The sequence below is a fragment of the Zootoca vivipara genome, chromosome 5 (genome assembly GCF_965207765.1).
Source record: "Zootoca vivipara chromosome 5, rZooViv2.hap1.1, whole genome shotgun sequence".
Lineage (NCBI taxonomy): Eukaryota > Metazoa > Chordata > Lepidosauria > Squamata > Lacertidae > Zootoca > Zootoca vivipara.
The window spans coordinates 93044026-93063640 of record NC_142588.1 but is presented as its reverse complement, the minus strand read 5'-3'; the positions used below and the strand labels follow the sequence as shown (position 1 = coordinate 93063640).

The following is a 19615-nucleotide window of genomic DNA, read 5'->3' as shown; positions in this document are numbered from 1 at the left end:
TTTTATAGGTGTAATAATTGTCATACTTTTGAGTGTTCAGAGGACTTCACACACATTGTAATGACCCTTGATTTGTAGGATTGGCCAGCACCGTTCTTCTCCTTTCCCAGATTGGGGGGCCAGTGAGTGCTGAGATAGCAATGCCTTACCTACAGCCACCTAGTGAGTTCATGGCAGAAGGAAAACTTGACCCTGTACCTTCCTGATTCATAGCTCATTTGTTTTACTACCATGCTATACTAGCTCTCTCTCAATTCTTTGGCGCAGCAGAGAGATACAGCTCACTTCCACACAAGTAAAGTCTCTAAGGCAATAAAAAAGTTTGTCTCCAAATGAAGCTAGGTTCAGAAAACTCCATAATCAATTGTCATGGTTAAGTAATGACATACGAGCCTTTCTCCCACTGATAAATCTTGCCTGTGATGTTGGGCCAGACCAAAATATGACCACAACTGGAGATGAACAGGCTATTATGCTGCAGCTGTACTGGGAGAAAAACCCATTTTGTATGGGTTCATAAATGCAGGACTAGTGTAGCCTGAGCTTCAGTCCCATTGGTAGGGCTGGGAGCTTCATTGCATTGGGTTTGTTTTTCTGGACTGAGGCTCTTTTGGACATTCCTCAGGTTGTGAAACTAATAAAATAGAGAAGACTTTTTTCCAGAGGATTCTGAGGAATGTTCATAGACATCTAGAATGGGCTGGTCTTCCCCTCACATCTTTGTAACACTCAGCGATAACCGTGTCAGTTTAAAAATGTGTCCTTCCAATTATTGTTCTGCTGAGCTCACAGCATGTTTTTGCATGTCCACATTCAGTTCACCTGTCTGCTCCATATCCTGGTCCAGCTGTTGCTGCTGCTCCTCCTTCCTACAGAAATCCTCCCCAGCGTCCTGAGAGCTTCCTTTTTCGAAATGTTGCCAGGGATGAAGTGAGCAAAGGTAGGCTACACAAATTGGACCTGTGAGGGTGTGGCTTGGTGGTCTCCGTTAGCCCCTTGGAACGTAGGAAGCTGACTTAATCAAAGTCAGACCATTGGTCCATCTAGCTCAGTATTGCCTACCCTGACTGGTAGCAGCTCTCCTGGGTTTCAGCCCCAAAATCATTCCCTGCCTGCAGGTGCCAGAGATTGAACTTAGGAGCTTTTCTGTTTAGAGCATATGCTCTACCACTGACCAGTGGCCTTTCCCCTACATTGGAGCCAAGTTGTGTTGCGCAAAGCAGTTGCTTTATTAACTAGGCATGCTCTAACAAGCAGCGGATGAAGCAATTAACCTATGATTGGGCTTTCCCTCTTCGGAATGCAAAGTGGAGGGGTCGGTGGGGCTTATGTGGCTGAAGGATGGTTCCCACACACTGCGTATCGTCCTTTATTATTTTCTTGTCTTTTCTAGCCACTGCATCACTGTCTCCTTCTGCATTGACACCTGCTAATAGCACTGAAGACCATAGTGAAAACCACAGTTCAAAGCTGCAGGAAGAAGAGGTTGAGCTGATAGAGCAACTGCGGAAAGTATGTAGCAAAGTTTTCTCCTTTGCGTTGGAAAAACAGGCTTGCCAAATAAGTTCAAGCCAAATCTATTCCAGGGGTAGCCAACCAAATGAACACCAGATATTGTTGGACTTTAACCCCCATGAGTTCTAGGCAGCATGGAATCCTTAAGGAATGCTAGAGATGTCCGTGGCATTCTGGATTTTAAAAAATCTTGCATGTCACAACTTGTTTATTTGGCAGATCTGCTGCATTTCATTACTGACCTGTGGGCTGCATCCTGTGTTGTGGCGTTTGTACACAAGAGTGTTCTTGCAAATTAGTCTCATGACTAAAAAGTAATGTGAGAAGGATTTATAAATGTCTACTCCTGCAGAACCACTCCCAGTTTCTCAGCACACTTCTTTCTGATTTCTTGCAAATCAGGTTCCCTGATAACTTAGTTTAATTGTAGGGGGGGGGGACATTTGGGAGTACAGGATGTTGCTGCATTCGGACAATTGCATCTTGGCTTAATAAGCTCAGGTGTGAATGAGCTGTGGGACTGCTGTATGCAGCGGTTTTGCTTCTCCCTTTATGCGGAAAGCCAGGGAGTCTTCAGTTAACTATGGTTGTCTGTTACATTAGAACTGGGAAACTGTTTTCCCTAACTTGGGAGGAAGCCAGGACATGAAACCAACTTCAAACTAAGGCTACTTATCCTGGCTTGTTCCAAAGCTGTTAACCACAGTTTCCCAGTTCTAATGTAACTGGAAACTATAGTTTCCTCGCTCATGCAGAGTAAGGAGCAAAGCGGCTGCTTGCAGAGCATGAGATTTGCTAGTTATTTTGCTGAGATACAGTAATCTGAACACAGCCATATCCTTATCTAACGATGTCTGTAGGATGTACTTTACATATTTCTTGCGACCTATTTCCAGTTTGTCTCTGGGTAGCATATACCCTGTTTCTTATATTTTAAGACATACCCATAAAATAAGCCATAGCAGGATTTTTAAGCATTCAAGGAATATAAGCCATACCCCGAAAATAAGACATAGTGATAGGCGCAGCAGCAATGCCAGCCGCGGCAGGAGGAGGAGGAGGAAAAAAATAAGACATCCCTTGAAAATAAGCCATAGTGGGTTTTTTTTGAGGGAAAAATAAATATAAGACGTGTCTTATAATATGAGAAACACGGTATTGTGGCGGCGGCAATGAACTTGAAAGTTTCTCTCCTCTTTCCCTTCTTTTTTCAGAAAATTGAATCACGGTTGAAAGTGTCTTTGCCCAGCGACCTTGGAGCAGCGCTGACTGATGGCGTGGTGCTCTGCCATTTAGCCAATCATGTGCGGCCTCGTTCTGTTCCTAGTATTCACGTCCCATCACCAGCTGTTGTAAGTATCCTGTTAACAGCGCTGTGGCTGCTTGATAGAATCCATACCTGTTTTTCAAATTTGATTCTGTCTTCTGGCTTGAAAGGCCCTCAAGCAATGAAACAGCAGATGACTGGTAAAGATAAGCAAGACAGGCAATAGTATAAAATGACAAAAGCAGAACAACAGAGCAGTGGTGATAAAATTATTATTATTAATTTTTTAATTTTTTAATTAACTTTGTATACCACCCTTCATCTGAAGATCCCCAGGGTGGTTCACAATAGAAAAATGCAAAATAAGAATACAAAATAAAACAAAAACAAATCAATAACACCTACAAATACATAAGAGCCAGAAGGAAATTCACTGCACAAAATTCCCAGCATATTCTGGAGAGAAGTTGTCTGCTGCAGGGAAGACCCTGCACCTCGCTGAGGTCAGCCTGACTTCTGATAAGGAAACAAGCCCCATCCCAGCCCCAAAGATCTCAGTCTACAGAGATACTAATTTCTTCAAATTCCTCTTTAATGTTGCTACATACAACTGTTGATCTCTGTGTCAATAATATCCAACAAGAGCTGCAAACACTTATGATTACTGTGGCAAACACTGCAGTTTTGCATTGCAAGAGCCCCTGAATCTTGTGTCAGCTGCATTTGGCATGCAAATATTCCATACAAATCCAGACCTTAACTAATTTGTCTGGCTTTATAGGCAGTTGCTTTATCTTGGAATTTCTGGCTGACCAGGATAGTGGGGTGAGAGTAAGAGAGGAGTTTGGACCTCAGTGAACAAGAATAATAATATTTATAACCCGCCCATATGGCTGGGTTTCCAACAAAATATTAAAAATACAATAAAACAGCAAACATTAAAAACTTCCCTAAACAAGGCTGCCTTCAGATGTCTTCTAAAAGTAAGATGGTTGCTTATTTCCTTGACATCTGATGGGAGGGTGTTCCACAGGGCAGGCACCACTCATAGCTGCCAAGTTATCCCTTTTTTTTAAGGGAAATTCCATTATGCTGAATAGGCTTCCTCATGAGAAAAGGGGAAACTTGGCAGCTATGGCACCACTACCAAGAAGGCACTCTGCCTGGTTAAGGGACAGCTGGCAGAGAAGTATGTGTGGGAAGACCCATGCTGTCATTTGTACTATTTTTCTTCCTAAGTGAAATTTCTAGGGTCCCACCCACACTATTGACTCCTAGCACAAAAGTATCTTTGAGCATTCTGGTTTATCTGTAAGGCACTGCTGAGTTATGAATGACATGGTCCTCCTTTCTTCTGCAGCCTAAATTAACCATGGCCAAGTGTAGACGGAATGTGGAAAATTTCCTGGAAGCTTGCCGAAAGATTGGCGTGCCTCAGGTAAAAGAGAAAACCTTCTGTCTTTATTTTGCACTGCATGTACTCATTTTATATTATTGAGAGCCCGACATTTCATAGCACCAGTTCCTGCACGGGGTTGGGGGCCACAGTGGAAATAAATGCCTAGAGATGTAACCTACCATATCGCAGCCAATCAAGCCACTCCAGTAATAAGCACCCCTTGTCCTTTAGTAATGCCTATATGAAGACTTGCATTCAGAATAGGCTCAACGGAAAGTGTGTTAATGAAAATGTAGCAAATCAGGAAGTGAAATCATACTCCTGTTTATTCCAGTTCATCTAAGTGCCTTATCAGAACTTGCCCAGTCTTGCTCAGTGCATTGAATAAGATGTGAGGTGTTGCGCTAGAAATCAGGTTGAGTTCTGCTGTTGACTTCTGTTTATGAAGAAGGAAGGCAGAGGCAACTAGAACATTGGGCACAATAAATATAATTCTATCTTACAAGTCTGAGAAATCTTGTCACCAATCTCATTAGTGTACCTATTTTATTCCTTCTGGCACTTGTTCTCGGAGACTGTATTCAGGATGAAAATTCAGCTGTATGAAAGATTTGTACCAATGGTTATTCAAATGAGGCTCTGTGTTCTGAAACATTCCCACGCCCTCAGATATACTTGCCCAAGGAGTTGGATGTAGGTATGCCAGAGAGCCCAGGAGTGGTCCAGAATATCATACTTGATGCTACTACAGGCATAATTGGTCTGCACTTGTAGTTTTTTTTGGGGGGGGGGTTGGTCTGGAGAGAAACTTTGGGGTCAGTCCAATGAAAACCGTAGTCCCAAGATTGCCCTACTACAGTCATACCTCGGTTTGCGACCGCAATTCGTTCCGGGGTCGCTCCCCGAGGTCATCGTAAACCGAGCGGCTCTTCTGCATGTGTGCGAAGCGCCGACAGAGCGCTTCTGTGCAGATCGCTTCTGCGCATCCGTGCGCCGTGGAACCCAGATGTAAACATTTCCGGGTCCATGGCGGTCGCAAACCGATTGGTCGCAAACGGAGGTGGTCGCAAACCAAGGTATGACTGTATGATGTATGGTATTTGAGGAAAAAGTGAAAGGACTAGCTGACTATATTTCACTTATTTAAAGTGATATGTTTGCAGCTAGATCCTGTGACATTTGAGCTGGTCTCTGATGGTGGGTATCCAATAATAAATTCCTATATTCAGCAGTTGACATCCTAATTCGGACGCTGCGATAACCATTTTTGGACTTGACACTTCATCTTCCCAATTGCTGCAGGCGCTGACTTTAGGCAGAGACTCTTTCAGGGCAGCACTGCAGACATTCAGCACATCCTAGTCCAATTGTCAGCTCCTTTTGCTTCTGGATTCTGCTCATCATCCTTCAGAGAGCAGCCCAGTTGGTGCAAAAACGAGGCTTGACTGTGTGTGCTGCAGGTTTTTAGCATGGGTACTTTTCAGTCGTTTGGTTTCATTATAATGCATGTGAAACATGAAGTCTTTAAGTTCTGTAATACTGTTTCTGGTGGCAATGGTCCCCTCTCCACCTCATGATGATGGCCGAGTCATAATTGCTACAAGCAGCTGCTTTGCCAAGAGATCCCTAGATCTTTACCGTGAAGAGCAGTATTGACTGTGTCGGGTTATTACTTGTCTGTGTTTTGAATAACCAGCATTTGGCAGGTGTATAATCGAGATACCAAAGTCTCACACTCCATAAGTGGCATATAAAATCCACCACCAGTCAAGGACTTAAAGCCTACTGCACAAACCTCCCACCAAAATCTCCTCTCAAATCCCCCCACCCCATGTGTTACCTGCTATCTTCAGAGAGGCCCAGATGCATACTACTAGCCCCAGCCTTCCTTTTCCCCCACGTGGCTTGCTTGCACTCTTTCTCCTCCTTCCTGTTGTTGCCCCTCTTGCATCCACCATGTAACGCTAGCCATCATCTGACCATTCCCTGTGGATAGGACAAGGAAGAGTGGAAGCAGGAGCTGTGCTTGAACTAGCCAGGATCTGCAAGCAACTCTCAGGTTGCAGTTTGCCAGTCCCATGTGTTTTGAATTTGGAACATAGCAGGAATAAACGAGCTGTCTTCTGCTGCCGCCTTCTGTGCATCTTTTCCATATCCCGTTTTGCCAGCTGAAATGCCTTCATTCTGATCTTCACAGTAAATAGCTCTTGGAGTTAGCTGCCCCTTGGAGTTAACAAAAGGCCAAGTGAAAGAGCTCAGCAGCTCACCCAACAGCACTCTCTGCAATCTAACAATTCAAGATGAGTCGTGGTGGTGGCTGAGCTGATGAGGTTAGAAGCCATTTTCTTTGCTTGCCTTTTCATTCAAGTTCTTGGGGAAACCTGCTTCTGTTCGCCTTTGGTGCAGACCAGGCAGAAGCAGAAGGTTGTGTAGACCAGGTTGAAGCCGAAAGTGTCATGTAGCTTCAAGCCAAGGGTGTTGCTGGGGCTCAGTGGGTGACCTGAAGGCATTGTTGGTGCTGGCCATCACAAGGAAGAGCAAGAGTCATGCTTGATGGACCCAAGACCATTGAGTAGGAGTGAGGACAGGGGTTGGGGAGATGGGTGGGAGACACCCAGGAGTTAGAGACCAGCCACTTATGCCATTGCTCTGGGGTCTGTGAGTTTGTGGGTTGACACCAGTGACCTCTCCAGCACTTTGCCCAACTCAGCATAACAAAGGATGCTCATGCTGAAGTCTGGCTGTTTTGAGAATATAACACCCAACAATTTTGAGGAAGCTTAATTAAGTGCAGTTCTTATAACCAGGACATACACATAGGGTGGGATTCAGCACTGCACCTTTCCAATCTTTCCATCAGCACAAGCATTCCACCTTGGTAAGGAGAACAATATCGCATCGCCTTCCCCTCTCTCCACATGCTGTTCTGGGGTTTATTCCCTGACCACCCAGAGCCAATTTCAGGGCGGAAATGCCTTGTTGCACAAGTGGAAGTGCTGGTGCACAGTTTCCTGTGACAGGGCTCATGAGGTGAATCCCACCCACAATCTGTGCAAATTTGACATAACTCACATCCTACACCTAGAGAAATGGGGATCCTTTATCCTTTTAAAATAAAAATTGCTGCTGCTCATAGTTTATGGGGACTCTGAAGCACATGTAGAGCTCTATGCAAAACAGGATCTGGTGCATACTCTTCACTGTTGGGGAACATGTCAGGATGCACCAAGTACCACACACACACACACACACACACACACACACACACACACACTGTGTTGGACCCGGCGCAGGCATGTGGTGCCTCCCGTTGGGTTTGTGTTGTAGCAGTGATAAAGAGAAACGTGTTTGCATGGTCCTATGTAGAAATACTGTACTTACCTTTTGAGAGGGCAGGTGAGCTCCCTTTTTAAAGCTGCTCTCTAAAGGTAGCATCTTGCATAGAGCCACATTCCCCTTCTGCCATGCCAGCATGCCCATGTTTAGCAAAGTGATTTAGTGGGCACAGATTGTGACAGAAACAGATTTGGGGGTTGATGTGCTTTGCACCCTCACAACCATCCACCACCTCTGCTGGGAGAAAAGTGACAAGTCCAAAAATGTCAAGCTTTTTTTAAAAAAAATGAAAATGAAACGTGTTGCATGATGGTATACACTGGTTTACCTATGCAGGATCCTACACTCAGAGACCAACTTTGCACTCCCAACCAAAAATGGATGCACTTTGGGGGTGTTTTCCATGCACCATGCTCCCAGTTTAAATAACACCCCTTCCTGAAAAATGAAGGCCTGATTGTGCCAGTATGTTTTATGGCTGTTTTCTTCCAATTGCACAGCAATATAAGAATAGAGGTAAGAACACTGAAGGACCCTTTGTGAAAAATGGATGGCCCTGGGCTTTCTTGTCTACTTCATGGATTCTTGCATGACTGATGACTGACGCTAATTTTTTTCTGTCTGTTTTCCCTTCCTGCTCACACTTTGGACAGGACAAACTCTGTTCCCCTTCTGACATTCTCCAGCTAAACCTCAGCATTAAAAGGACAGTAGAATCTCTTCTTTCTCTGGGGGCAGATTCAGAAGAAACGAATCTTGTCTCCCTTTCCACCCAGCTCTGTGGCTTTGCTGCATTTTACTGCGCTCTGATGCTAATGCTCTGTGTGTTCTATCGCTGGGTCTTTTTCCTCTAGCTAAAGCTCAAGGGTGCCATGGACTTAACTCCAGCTCTTCCAAGCGGTTGGTAAACGGTCTGTGTTTCGGTCGAGAATTTTGTATGTGTACGTTGTTCCTGATCCACCAGCAATCTGCTCTGTGTGATGTGAAAAACTCTCTTGCTGATAATGACCTAGTCAGGCAGAATTTGCTGTTAGATAAGTGAAAGCTCCCTTATATTATGTGGCTGGAATACTTTATGCAAAACAGAAGGGGGGAGGTTACACTTTGTAGAAATCTATTTTAATTGCACAACGGTGGATATTTTTGTAGAACAGGAAGTTCACCCACTTCCTTTGGGAGGGAGGGAGGGTTGGTAGAGACAGTGATGGACATTTGATTCTTGGAACTCACAGAACACTTGAAAAACCGGGATACAGTGTTGAAGGGAGACACTCCCTCACCGTAAGATTTTACCATCTAGACCTCCTTTGGTGTCTTAAGGATTAAACAAACAATGAAATACATCTTCACCTTTTTCTCCAAGTGCTAGGAATATCACCATTGTTTTTTAAAACAAAAAGTGGCAATTGTTCAGGATTCCTCAGAAACCTCAAGCCTAAGCTTCAGAGGCCTTATTTTCAAGCTGTGCTGATGGGCAATATTCCTTCCTGTCTTTGGGGCACCGCTAGATTTGCTGAGCAGGCTGTGTTGCACAGTAGAATGTGGAGAGCGCAGGTTTTTACAGCCAATGCAGGTTTTATTACAAGTGGCGTTATCCACCCAAATAGCAGTTTGCACTGATGGTCTACGATGCAGGAGGACCTCATGAAAAATGGCTTCTCATCTTCTTAGACCAGAAAATCCACAGCATTTTTTTCTAGCGATCTCTATTTTGTTTAGAATGCTTACACAAGTTCTCCTTTGCCGTTACATTGCTCAGTCTGAGCAGACCGCTGGTGTGAACAAATATCTGTACCAGCAAGTCTGCTACCTTAATCCTGTCTGCAGCAGCTGTTAGTCTTGTCTTCAGCTACTGGTGATGTGTAGCGCTGGGAAAACGCAACCTTTTGCCTTGCGTTTCCTCGCCTCCTTCTGGGCTCACGTTCATATTTGCACACGCGTGTGCCAATGTCACAAATGTATTCACTTGTTTATTTCACCGTTAGGATTTCTCACTTGATCTCTGCTGTCACGAAGAATTTTAGGCAACGTCTCTAGAGCGGAGGAGCACACTTCTTTAAGAGTGAGAGGCAATTGTCTTTCTAGCAAATGCACACGAGGAAGTTGTTGAAATCCTCAGCTTTAATACCAGTGCTGTAGCTTTCCAATAAATAGTGACAGCACTTTTAAGGAGCAGCGCCTTATCTAAAATACCGTTCACACTGTTATTGATTAATTAGGTGCTTTCATGTTTATAGAAATGCTCAGAACAATGTTTAACAGTGTTCAGCAAGCTGGACAGTTCCTGTATGGGGCTGGTGGCATTTGTCCTTGTTATGGATTGGTGAAGCTGGGGTCCAAATATTTCTGCTGGTGCTCAGCCTTGAAAGGGGTCTAGTGGGGTAATAAACCCAGGGATGGAGAAAGTAAGTTAACCCACTGAAACTCTAGCCACTGGAAGCCCGGCTCAATCTGCCATCTGGCTTCTAAGATTTTGCCAGACAGTTGCCTGCCCCCACCCCCTAATTCAGCAGCTCCCTCTCCCCTTGGATAGAGCACCAAGGCTTTGTTCCACCACCTTCAGCCAGCCTTACAGAATGGCTTCTTGACTCTGCTTGTTTTGTGTAGCTCAGGTACCAGCCAGGTCGATGCTTCAGCCTTTCTTGCCTATCCATGCACTCTGCTCCTGCCTTTCTCAGGGAAACCTTTGCTCTTAAAGTGGATCTCAAAGCACAAGCGTTTGCCCTTCTGCCTTGGGGAGGTGTACCATTGGAATTGCCTCAGCCTGGCAGTCATCAGTTCACACGTCTTAGGATTTGTCCTGCTCTGGTTGGCTGGGAGCCAAAAGCTCCACAAAGCAAGAACAAATTCAGTTATATAAAAAAATTCCTTCAGTAGCACCTTAAAGACCAACTAAGTTTTTATTTTGGTATGAGCTTTCGTGTGCATGCACACTTCTTCAGATACCAGTGGTATCTGAAGAAGTGTGCATGCACACGAAAGCTCATACCAAAATAAAAACTTAGTTGGTCTTTAAGGTGCTACTGAAGGAATTTTTTTATTTTACTTCGATCCAGACCAACACGGCTACCTACCTGTAACCAAATTCAGTTATGTTTTTAAGAATGTGCACATTTAAGTACTGCTGTAACCAAATACAAAGGAGGGGGACATCTTATGCCTAGAATGAGTGTCAGAGCAGCAAGTTGCTCCCCATATGTGAAAATAAGAATATGAAAGTTGAACACATGCAGTTAGGCTCATGAACAAACACATCATGCTCTAACCTTGTTGCATGTGTTTGAATAGTTTTTGAATTGGCCTCTTCTGTCAATTAATGACTGGCCAGAGTGCTTTATGGCTGTTGATTCCTAAATGGGAAGGCTCCTAGCAATCAGAACTCCTGCCTTTGTGAATTCTAGAAGACAGTGTTATCAACAGACCTTTCTCCACTTTGAATGAATATTAGTTTTGCGCTCATCCTCCTTGTCTCAAAATGTTTGATCCATTATTACAGGTGTGTCTATATCTGGCCTCTGCCTCACTTTAGGCTAACCCAAATTAGGTCTGGTGGGGGTTTTTTATACCTTTTTTCTGATCCCCTTTACTCCATGTTTATGGTGGCATTTTGCTGGATTCAGGAAGCGTTGGGGCTGAGTGCCTGGTTCGCCTGCTCTGCTTGCCAGACATCCCAAGCTTTCTGCATCTCCTTGTGTACGTGGAGGAGGCCACCATAGTCACACCAGGTGTGCTGACAGACCACTAAAAGTGCAGGTGCCAAAGCGGGGATCTGTGTGGGATTCAGTGTCGTTCTGTTACAAATGTTCCACCTGTGCAAGCCTATCAGCTTGTCAGATGGAACTATGCCTCCTCCCCTCCTCCACAGTGTTCTGGGGTTCTCCTGCCCCCCCCTTAAGCCAATTTTAGGGGGCGGATGGGGGGAATGAGGAGGAGAGGAAGCCCCATGACTCAGGCTTCAGCTGACAGGGTTCATTAGGTGACTTCTCTCTTCCGCGATGAAAAGAATTAAAATTCTGCAACCCAGAATTCTGCAACCTACATAAAATTGTGTGGGTTGAAGAGGCTTGCATAATTTATTCTGGTTTTGCCAGCCATGGGGAAAGGCAGTGATTTGTACATGGCACTGATGTCTTGCTGACTGAAATCTTACTCAGCCACCCTCAGAGATTTCCAGCGGTCATTTCCCAAAATGTATATCAAGCATATCTTCACAGCCATAAGGGCTAACAACCTTTTTTTAAAAAAAAACACACAAAAAGACAAGTTTCTCAAGCAGATGTATTCTTTGCTCCTGCAAGAGTTGCAACATGTGCAGTGTTTGCTTGCATCCAGTTTTTGCAAACCTCCTGATCACTGAGAAAATCCCTGCTATTCCAAAGGGGTTGTCAGGATTTTCATGGGCGGGCCAGCCCATGCAGAATAGTTTTGCATTCAAGCCACCATGCAGCCTTTGCCAACCTGGTGCCCTCCGGATGTTTTGGATTACAACTCGCATCAGTCCCAGCCAGCACAGCTGGAGGGCGGCAGCTTGGTGAAGGCTGCAGTAGAGCACCATATCTCCTTTTTTAGAGGAATGGTGGTACTCCTATACTTTTTAAAATGGTGCCCTTGACCGTCGATCAGCCAGGATGCTGGTGTTTCAGCTTTAGCCGGCTGATTCACAGCATTTTCCCACAATGAGCTCTTACGTTTTGTGCAATAATCACAGAGCTAGAGGCTCTAAATGTCACGAGCGCTTGGGGTCCCTCCCCGCAAATTCTGCTGTCAGTCACCTCCTATGTGGCACAGCCATCAAGCCTCTTCCACTGCCGCCTTTAAGAGTGCCCTGGGTGCCCACTTCCCCCCCCCCACAATGCCTTCCTTTTGCCCCTTCCTAGACTGGGCGGCGTCTGCTTAGAAACTCACCTCAACTCCGAGGCTGACGCCTCGTGTCAGGCTGGGGGATACGATACTCAAGAGTGGTTTGAGTTTTACACCTGACAGTTATAAAGCAGGTTGTGTCCTTGAAAAGCTGATACCTCAGTAAATGTTAGTCTCTAAGGTGTTCATGCACTTTCTGCTGCTACAGACTAATGTCCTTGCTCTTCTGGGTGTGTGTGTGTGTGAGTGAGTGAGTGAGTGAAATAGCAGTTTCACAGTCAAGCAAGGGGGTACAAGAGTCGACCCTGAATTAGTCAAGGAAACAGAGCACCTCAGTTACTTGGATAAATGCGTGTTGGGACACTGTAGTTCGTATATTTTTTAAAAGCTTCTTTCTACTGGGGGTAGTTTTAGGAATATTTTAAAAGAAATGAGTGCCTGTGAAAATACAGTAAATGGGCTGCTCAATGAAACTGGCTTTCTTAGTTGTGAATTGATTGAAGGGAGTGGGGAGATGTTGCCATGCTGGAAAAATGCACAAAGAAAAGCATTCCAGACTCTTGTATTGACTCCCCTCCAGTCTCTCTGCTTGTTTAGCCATCATCTTTAAACAGGTATTAACTAGTGTGTGAGAAAGGGTTATTTTTCCAAATTCACGCCATCTCTCCTCATTCACATATTATGCAAACGAAAAAGTGTTTCTCTGGCTTGTACCCTTTGTACGAGGTTTTTGCATATAAAGTGTATGTCTAATACCATCCAACTTCAGAAAAAAGTACTTCCTCTTTCCCTTCATGTTCACCTTTATAATTCTCCTTTTATATATGTGTGTGTCTTGTTTGTGGGGGACGGGGGGGCGTTGATTGTGGGTTGCTTTCTTTTTTAATATGTTGATTAAATAAAGTTCCTGTCCTGGAGTCTGGCTGGCTTGTTGTTCACTGTGTCACACATGCAGCTGTTTGTCCGATCCAGCGGTGGGCAGCTCAGAGATGTGTTTCCTTAGGAATGCATCCCGAAAAGAAGGGCCTTGGCTGGCATGCATGTCACATGCCACATTTGCACGTCACTTCCATGTTCATAAAGTACCAAACGACATATTGCATTTCTGCCAGGATAGTATTGCTGCCCAGTGTATTCGCCTTCAGCTTTAAAAAAGAACCAGCCATTTGATTGCCGGGGGGAGGTGGGGTGGACAAATACTGTCATACTGGCTTAGAAATTGTGTGCATTAGAAACCACAGTGGTTGCATTTTTCAACCTTTAGTGCTTGGGACCGTTGGGTTTCTCAGTCGTAACGTCGAAGGTCCCCAAATGAAAGTTAAGATTCTAATAAAATCCCACAGTTCTCCCCAAAAAAGGCATACTGAGAGCCAGCTTCTTAATTGCTGCCACAGCTGAGAGGCTTGAACATATGTCGCCGCCTAGGTTCTAATTCAGAGCATTGGTCCATGTTATGCCGGCTCTTGCCTAGGCTGAGCAGCAGAGAAGAGGCCCCTTTAGAAGTAGAAATGCAATGGGCTGGACGTGGGACTTCTTTGCATGCAGAGCATGAGATCCACTGCTGAGCTTCACCACCCTCTCATTTTATAACATTCCATTTTTGGCACACGTACACACACACACACGTTTGTTTGCTTTAATTTGGTTTCCCTTTTTTTGCGTTGTTTTAGTTTTCATCCCTTTTTTTTCCTTTATGTCTTTTTTGTGTTTTCCCATGTAGGAGCGATTATGTTTGCCTCTGCACATATTAGAAGAGAGAGGGTTGACGCGAGTGGCAGAGACTGTACAGGCACTTCTGGAACGGGCCCCCCCAAAACAGCAGCACCAGCAGCACCAGCAGCAGAATCAGAATCAGTTGGCTGCTGTGTAGTGACCCCCCGAGACCTTGTTGCTTTTTCCTTGGCCAAGCCGAAGAATGCCCGGACTTGACTGCTGGGGCAGCGTGTCCAGACACAGGCAACCTTGCGTTCGAAGGAGGAAATCTGTATCCGGGATTCCTGAAGGGAATAATTTTTGCTTCATTTCTCCACTTTTTTTGGAGGTCACAAAAGTTTCCATTGAACTTAAAGAGAAAAAAAATTCTTTGTAAAGTGAGTTTTGCCTGCTCATGTGGGAGGGAACCAGGGGCAGATTTCACCTCCTCTCTGCTTCATTTCTAAATAAGACCACAGTTAAATTGGGGCAGCGGGTGGGAGCCTTTGAAACTACCCCCCTCCCGGGGGAAAAACACCATATGTTTAAAAAAACTGCGGGGTGGCTAGTATATCGTATTCAGATAGGAAATATATTTTGGTTTTTTTGCAATGCTCTCATTCGTTTCAGCACACAGAGCATTTCTTGTGGATTAGACCCACCTGAACACACACATACTCCTCAGCCAGGACTTTGGAAGCGCACATCTAAGAGTTATTTCTAGCTTCAACGTCACTCCCATCGGACGTATGTATAGGAATACTTTTTCACACAGGTTCTTCCTCTGGCATTCTGTGTTCCCAGCACAGTGCAAGAAATTAATGGTAGCATCAATCTACTCTAACTTGATAACTCACGGTTTCCTGAAAGAGCAGTTCCTGGTACGACTTTTAACTTTCATTGTCAAATCATCCTACAAAGAAACTGCTGTTTGGAGGTAAATAGCAGGGCCCTTGACCTGTGCTTTTCAAAAGATCTGTTAACTGGGTAGGAGAGTGGATTATTAAAGTAAACAGAGGCCAGTGGCTCTGTTGCAGAAAGAGAAAAAAAGTGCTCTTTGGTGGATTTGAAAGAACAGTTTTAAAGGTAATTCTTTTCATGAAGATGAGTTAATCCAGCATTTCCTTTTCTGCATTATTCTGCCATCTGCCCTTCCCCTTTATTCATTGCTTCTCTCCTGTGTTCAAAACCTGTAGCTTTGGAAAGTGTGCGGGGGCAGATGAAAACCATGTTAGCAGTTTCTGAAGACGGGATCTGCCCAGCAAGCACCGTAAAAATGAACTGAGAAGTGCAGACTGGCAGTCATGCAGTTCCTGCAGCTTCACTCCTGCCGCAGATGTTGCCTTATCATGTGCAATTTGAGGTTCATGTCTTGTTTCTCCAACTGGAATGCCTTTCAGACACTTACATTCTCCCCTCCTCCCCCTGATGCTAACAGATTTCCAGGTGGAGCCAGCTGTGGGAATTGGTGGTCATGTACTGAAGCATATGCTGATTCTGTGACTGAGAAGGACCATAGGGAGGGAGCTGGGTAATCAGAATGTGGCTGGAAGCAAACCATGTCATCACTTAGGTGAGCAATATTTGGGCAGCGGGGAACAAGCCTGTGTGCTGGCTTCAGAGCCACACCCCATAGCCCCTTACAGTATCACAGAGGATTGGGGGGGTACTTGGGGGCAGCAAAATCTTTGGCTGCCTCCATGCAATATGTTCTCTTGTGGCGCCCTCGCAAGGCACTGCTCTCCGTAGTGATTCCTGGGGAAGAGAGGCCCTCCTGGCCTGTATGTGAGGTTCACAAAATAAAGCAGAAAACACTGAATGTAATGACAGATGGCAGGAGGAGGTGATAGAATAGTTCAGCTGAGATGTGTAGACAATGGATTTTGAGGAATCTGGAAAAGAACCTCAGGCTGGCTGTGTTTTTGCTTTTGACGTGCATTTTCCTCTCCCCAAGTGTCTCAGTTGCGCTGTGTTGAAACAAAGCACAAATGTCATTTATGCTATTCCTGTTGCTTTAGGTGGGCATCGTCCTTTTTGCCATTCTCACACTCCCTCTGCAATCACTTCATTTCTATTTTGACGCCCTTCCTGGTTAATTTTGCCTTGCTCGGCTCTTAGTTCCTTTTTGCTTCATGACCCTTGGCTCCCAACTCTCCTCTGAAGCACATGAAGAATATTTTTTAGCAAAACAGTAGCATATGGTTGAAGCAACAGTTTTCTTCTAGCTTGGATGGCCTCAAGGCCTGCAGGTGCTGGATGGGCCACAGGACTGCCTGCCTCTTTGCTGATGCTGGGTGTGCCATGTTTTGTGGGTGTGGTGTTGCCGGCCAGAAGCAATTCTTGAGGAACCACATCAGATGCAATAGCAGCATTGAAAGCCCTCTCCCGGTTTCCTTTGCATTTCCGTTTGCCACCTCGCAGGCCGCTGATTCGGATGCTTCACCAGTACTCAGCCACTTGTTTCGTACACATCTCTGGGTTTTCTGTTATTTAGGCAAGCAGGACCGTCTCAAAGTGGAGGGAAGCAAACTTAGCATAGCGAGGTGGGTAAGAGAGGAGAGATTTCATGAAGGTTAGTCTTTCACTCCCACACCTTTTTTTTAAAAAAAACATATAACAGTTTGGAGGCTTCAGCCCTGTTACCAAAAATTAGGAAGTTCATCACCATATACTGTAAAAACATCTTCTACCATGTCAAGGTCAATCCTTTACCTAGGCAGCTCAGTCTGTATATCACGGTGGGTTGAGAAACGGTATTTCCTGCAGCCGGCTGTGTAGGTCATCTTTAACTGCAGGAGAAAAGCAGCAATGTTTGGTAGTGCGGCTGAAGCTCCCAGTCCATTCCGGCAGGACACATGCAAGTGGTTGGCCGAAGCCCTTAAGGGCCAGAAATTCTTCGCATGCTTTGCGAGAGGACCCAGAAAGGACTGCATCCTACCAAAGACATGCAGGTTCCCTTGTGCAGGGCTGCAGTGGATCTGCTGGTAGAACTGGGGGCTCTTCTGCCTGGGCAGTCAGTAATGCCCAGGGGTATAACTGCCAGGAAATAATGAAGCACAATACAGTGGTATTGCCTTCCACGCAAATCACCACCTATGACCAGGGCTAAAACATATGACATGCTTTTTTAAAAAAAACAAACACAAGTGCTCTGTTTTGTGTTGCGTCATTTTGTCTCTTCACTTTATTATAATCTCATGATGGCAAGAGTTCCATGAATGGACATTAACAGCATGAAGGAAATCCAGGTCCTTTCAGCCGATGGCATGTTTTATGTATTATACCAAAAAGAAAAACCACTTGAGTTTTCTGTTGCTAGTTTTAAATGGCTTGGGAATTTTTGTGTTTTGTTATATTTATGTGCAATTTTTTCCTTGTATTCAGTGGGGAAAGTTTTTTTTTAAAGAAAAGAAAAGAAATGTATAGAATTCTATTTTGTGTGTTGAAGCAACAATAGATGGCTGTCCTCTTCTGGGGAATATCAGTGCAAGAGATCCCCCATTCCAGGGATGGTGTTTGCTGTTGGGTTCCTATAAATCATTCTGTTTTTGTTACCTGTCTCTTTCCTCCAACAGTGCAAAGTAAGCTTGAAAGCTTTATACAACCCCCCCCCCCCCAATTTTTGATATTTGGGGAACTATAGATGTTGCGTGCACAATCATTTTATCCCACATGAAGCTGGTTGTCTGAAAGGACCCAGTGAACAATCAGTGGGCAATCTAGATCTCTCCTGCTTGTCCCGTGAACACTGGCTATGGAGTCCATCCTTCATCCAGTGGAGGCTCGTCCCTTCGCACAGGGTTTCCCAAACGTGGGTCTCCAGCTGCTTTTGGACTACAACTCTCATCATCCCCAACCACTGGCCCTACTAGCTAGGGATGATGGGACTTAAAGCCCAAAAATGGCTGGAGACCCAAGTTTGGGAAACCCTGTGTTAGGGTAAGGGGGGCACTGCCCCACCAACCTCAGTGTGCCCCCCCAGCCACCTCCCACCTCCTTTCTTGTATCCACTAAGGGTTGGCTGGGCATTTCATTGTATCTGTCCCCACCTACAGTTGGTCTCTCTGCCTCCCACCCTGCCAGTCCCAATGGGCACCAACACACACTGTCCAGCTTTCAGATTCCCATCACATTGAGTGACATTAAGATGGGGGTCAAAATTAATTTGCTCCATGGAAGGCAAACTCACCTTGTTGCTCTGAGTAGCCTCTTGCTACATCAGGCCCAATAGCCTCTGCCTGTCCTACGGATGGATTGCAGTCTCACTGGGTGGATGGAGAGCATCTGTCTTCTTTTTCGTTGCTGGTTAATCTGAGAGGGCAGACTCGCAGGAAAAGCAAATGTACTGACTTCTGGCACAGTTCATTAAATGTGCCCAAGAGAACAGCTTCTTGCAAACTCTCCTCTGTGAGGGCTTGTGCAGGGGCTTTTCCTGACAAATCTCTGCCACAAAATATTTAAAGGAATCTTTCCATGACTGTTCAGTAATGACCGGTGCTATTATGTCTTGGAATGGTTCTTTTAATTTTGTGTTTGGGGCAGTGGGAGGGATATCCTGTAAATTTGGGTGGGTTTTTTAAAAAACAAAAACAAAAAATGTTTTGCAGAAGATTTGAAAACCTCCATTTTCAATGCACGCCAGCTCTCACATATTCATTCTCCTCTAGGCTGACACTTGGCAGAAAGCCCAGAGGATAAAGACTTCACTCTTGTTGTTTCTCCAGACTGTAAACGTGTAATTAGTAGTATAGCTAAAGGATTTTTTAAAGAAGTTCTTTCCTGTATTTGTATGTCTGTAAATACATTCCATAGTTTTCAAAGACTATATAAGCATCATAATATCATGTACTTTATTTTAAATTGCCTGTATGCTACCAGTCAATTTCTAGCGCACATGATATTATAAACTTCAAACCTGGGTGATTTGAAATAAAGGCTGAAGCTTTAAAACCTGTGTTTGTGAACAGAAGCATTTATTCTTCAGTGGGTTTCTCCAATCTCTTACGTGCCCTGGATTGCTTCTCTCCTGGGAGAGGGAGGTTGAGCAGCCTCGTTCCTTTGCTTGTTCAACATCACAACATCAAATGTGTTGCTGCTCCCAAGGGTTCATCAAGTTCCTGTAGGATCAAGTTGGGATCCTATTCTGCGTATGCAGCATGTGTTAAGGGTAGTTGTCATGTTAATAACTACTTGGTTTTGCTAGTTTTCTAAGGTCTTCATGTACATGCCCAATATAGGAACCACTCCTAGGGTCCAATGTCCCTTCTGCCCTCCCACCCCCCATAAAAAATTTGAGGCAGCTGCGCCCCCCCCCCATTGATGGACATTGCCATTTAAATGGTCTTGTGATTTATTATGTGGGGCATCAATATCTGCCCCCTCCAATATTTTATTCAGTTTGGCACCCCTGATGTCCACTTATCACCAGTGACATTCTTCATGGTATACATGCAGTTAAAGCTTAAAAACGTAATTTACATGAGCAATCTTGTGGAGATGACAGACCATTTTTCTTTGCAGCTTTCCTGAGCTCGAGCAGAGGGTGG

The 19615-nt window shown here is 44.8% G+C and overlaps 1 protein-coding gene across 12 annotated transcripts in view; it reads left to right on the top strand.

Annotated features, from left to right (window-relative positions):
* Positions 1-19023, top strand: part of LRCH3 (leucine rich repeats and calponin homology domain containing 3) — an 85169-nt gene extending 66146 nt beyond the window's left edge. For 5 of the 12 annotated variants that reach the window (XM_088669308.1, XM_088669311.1, XM_088669310.1 and 2 more), the window contains 5 exons: positions 818-940; positions 1394-1512; positions 2730-2867; positions 4143-4220; positions 14098-19023. In XM_088669308.1, the coding sequence (XP_088525434.1) occupies positions 818-940; positions 1394-1512; positions 2730-2867; positions 4143-4220; positions 14098-14247 (608 nt within the window). In that variant the 3' untranslated portion in view covers positions 14248-19023. Of the gene's footprint in view, positions 1-817; positions 941-1393; positions 1513-2729; positions 2868-4142; positions 4221-8170; positions 8497-14097 lie in introns of those variants that run through there. The other 7 variants (XM_088669309.1, XM_060274285.2, XM_060274291.2 and 4 more) reach the window with 4 other exon arrangements.
* Positions 19024-19615: the final 592 nt, after the last annotated feature.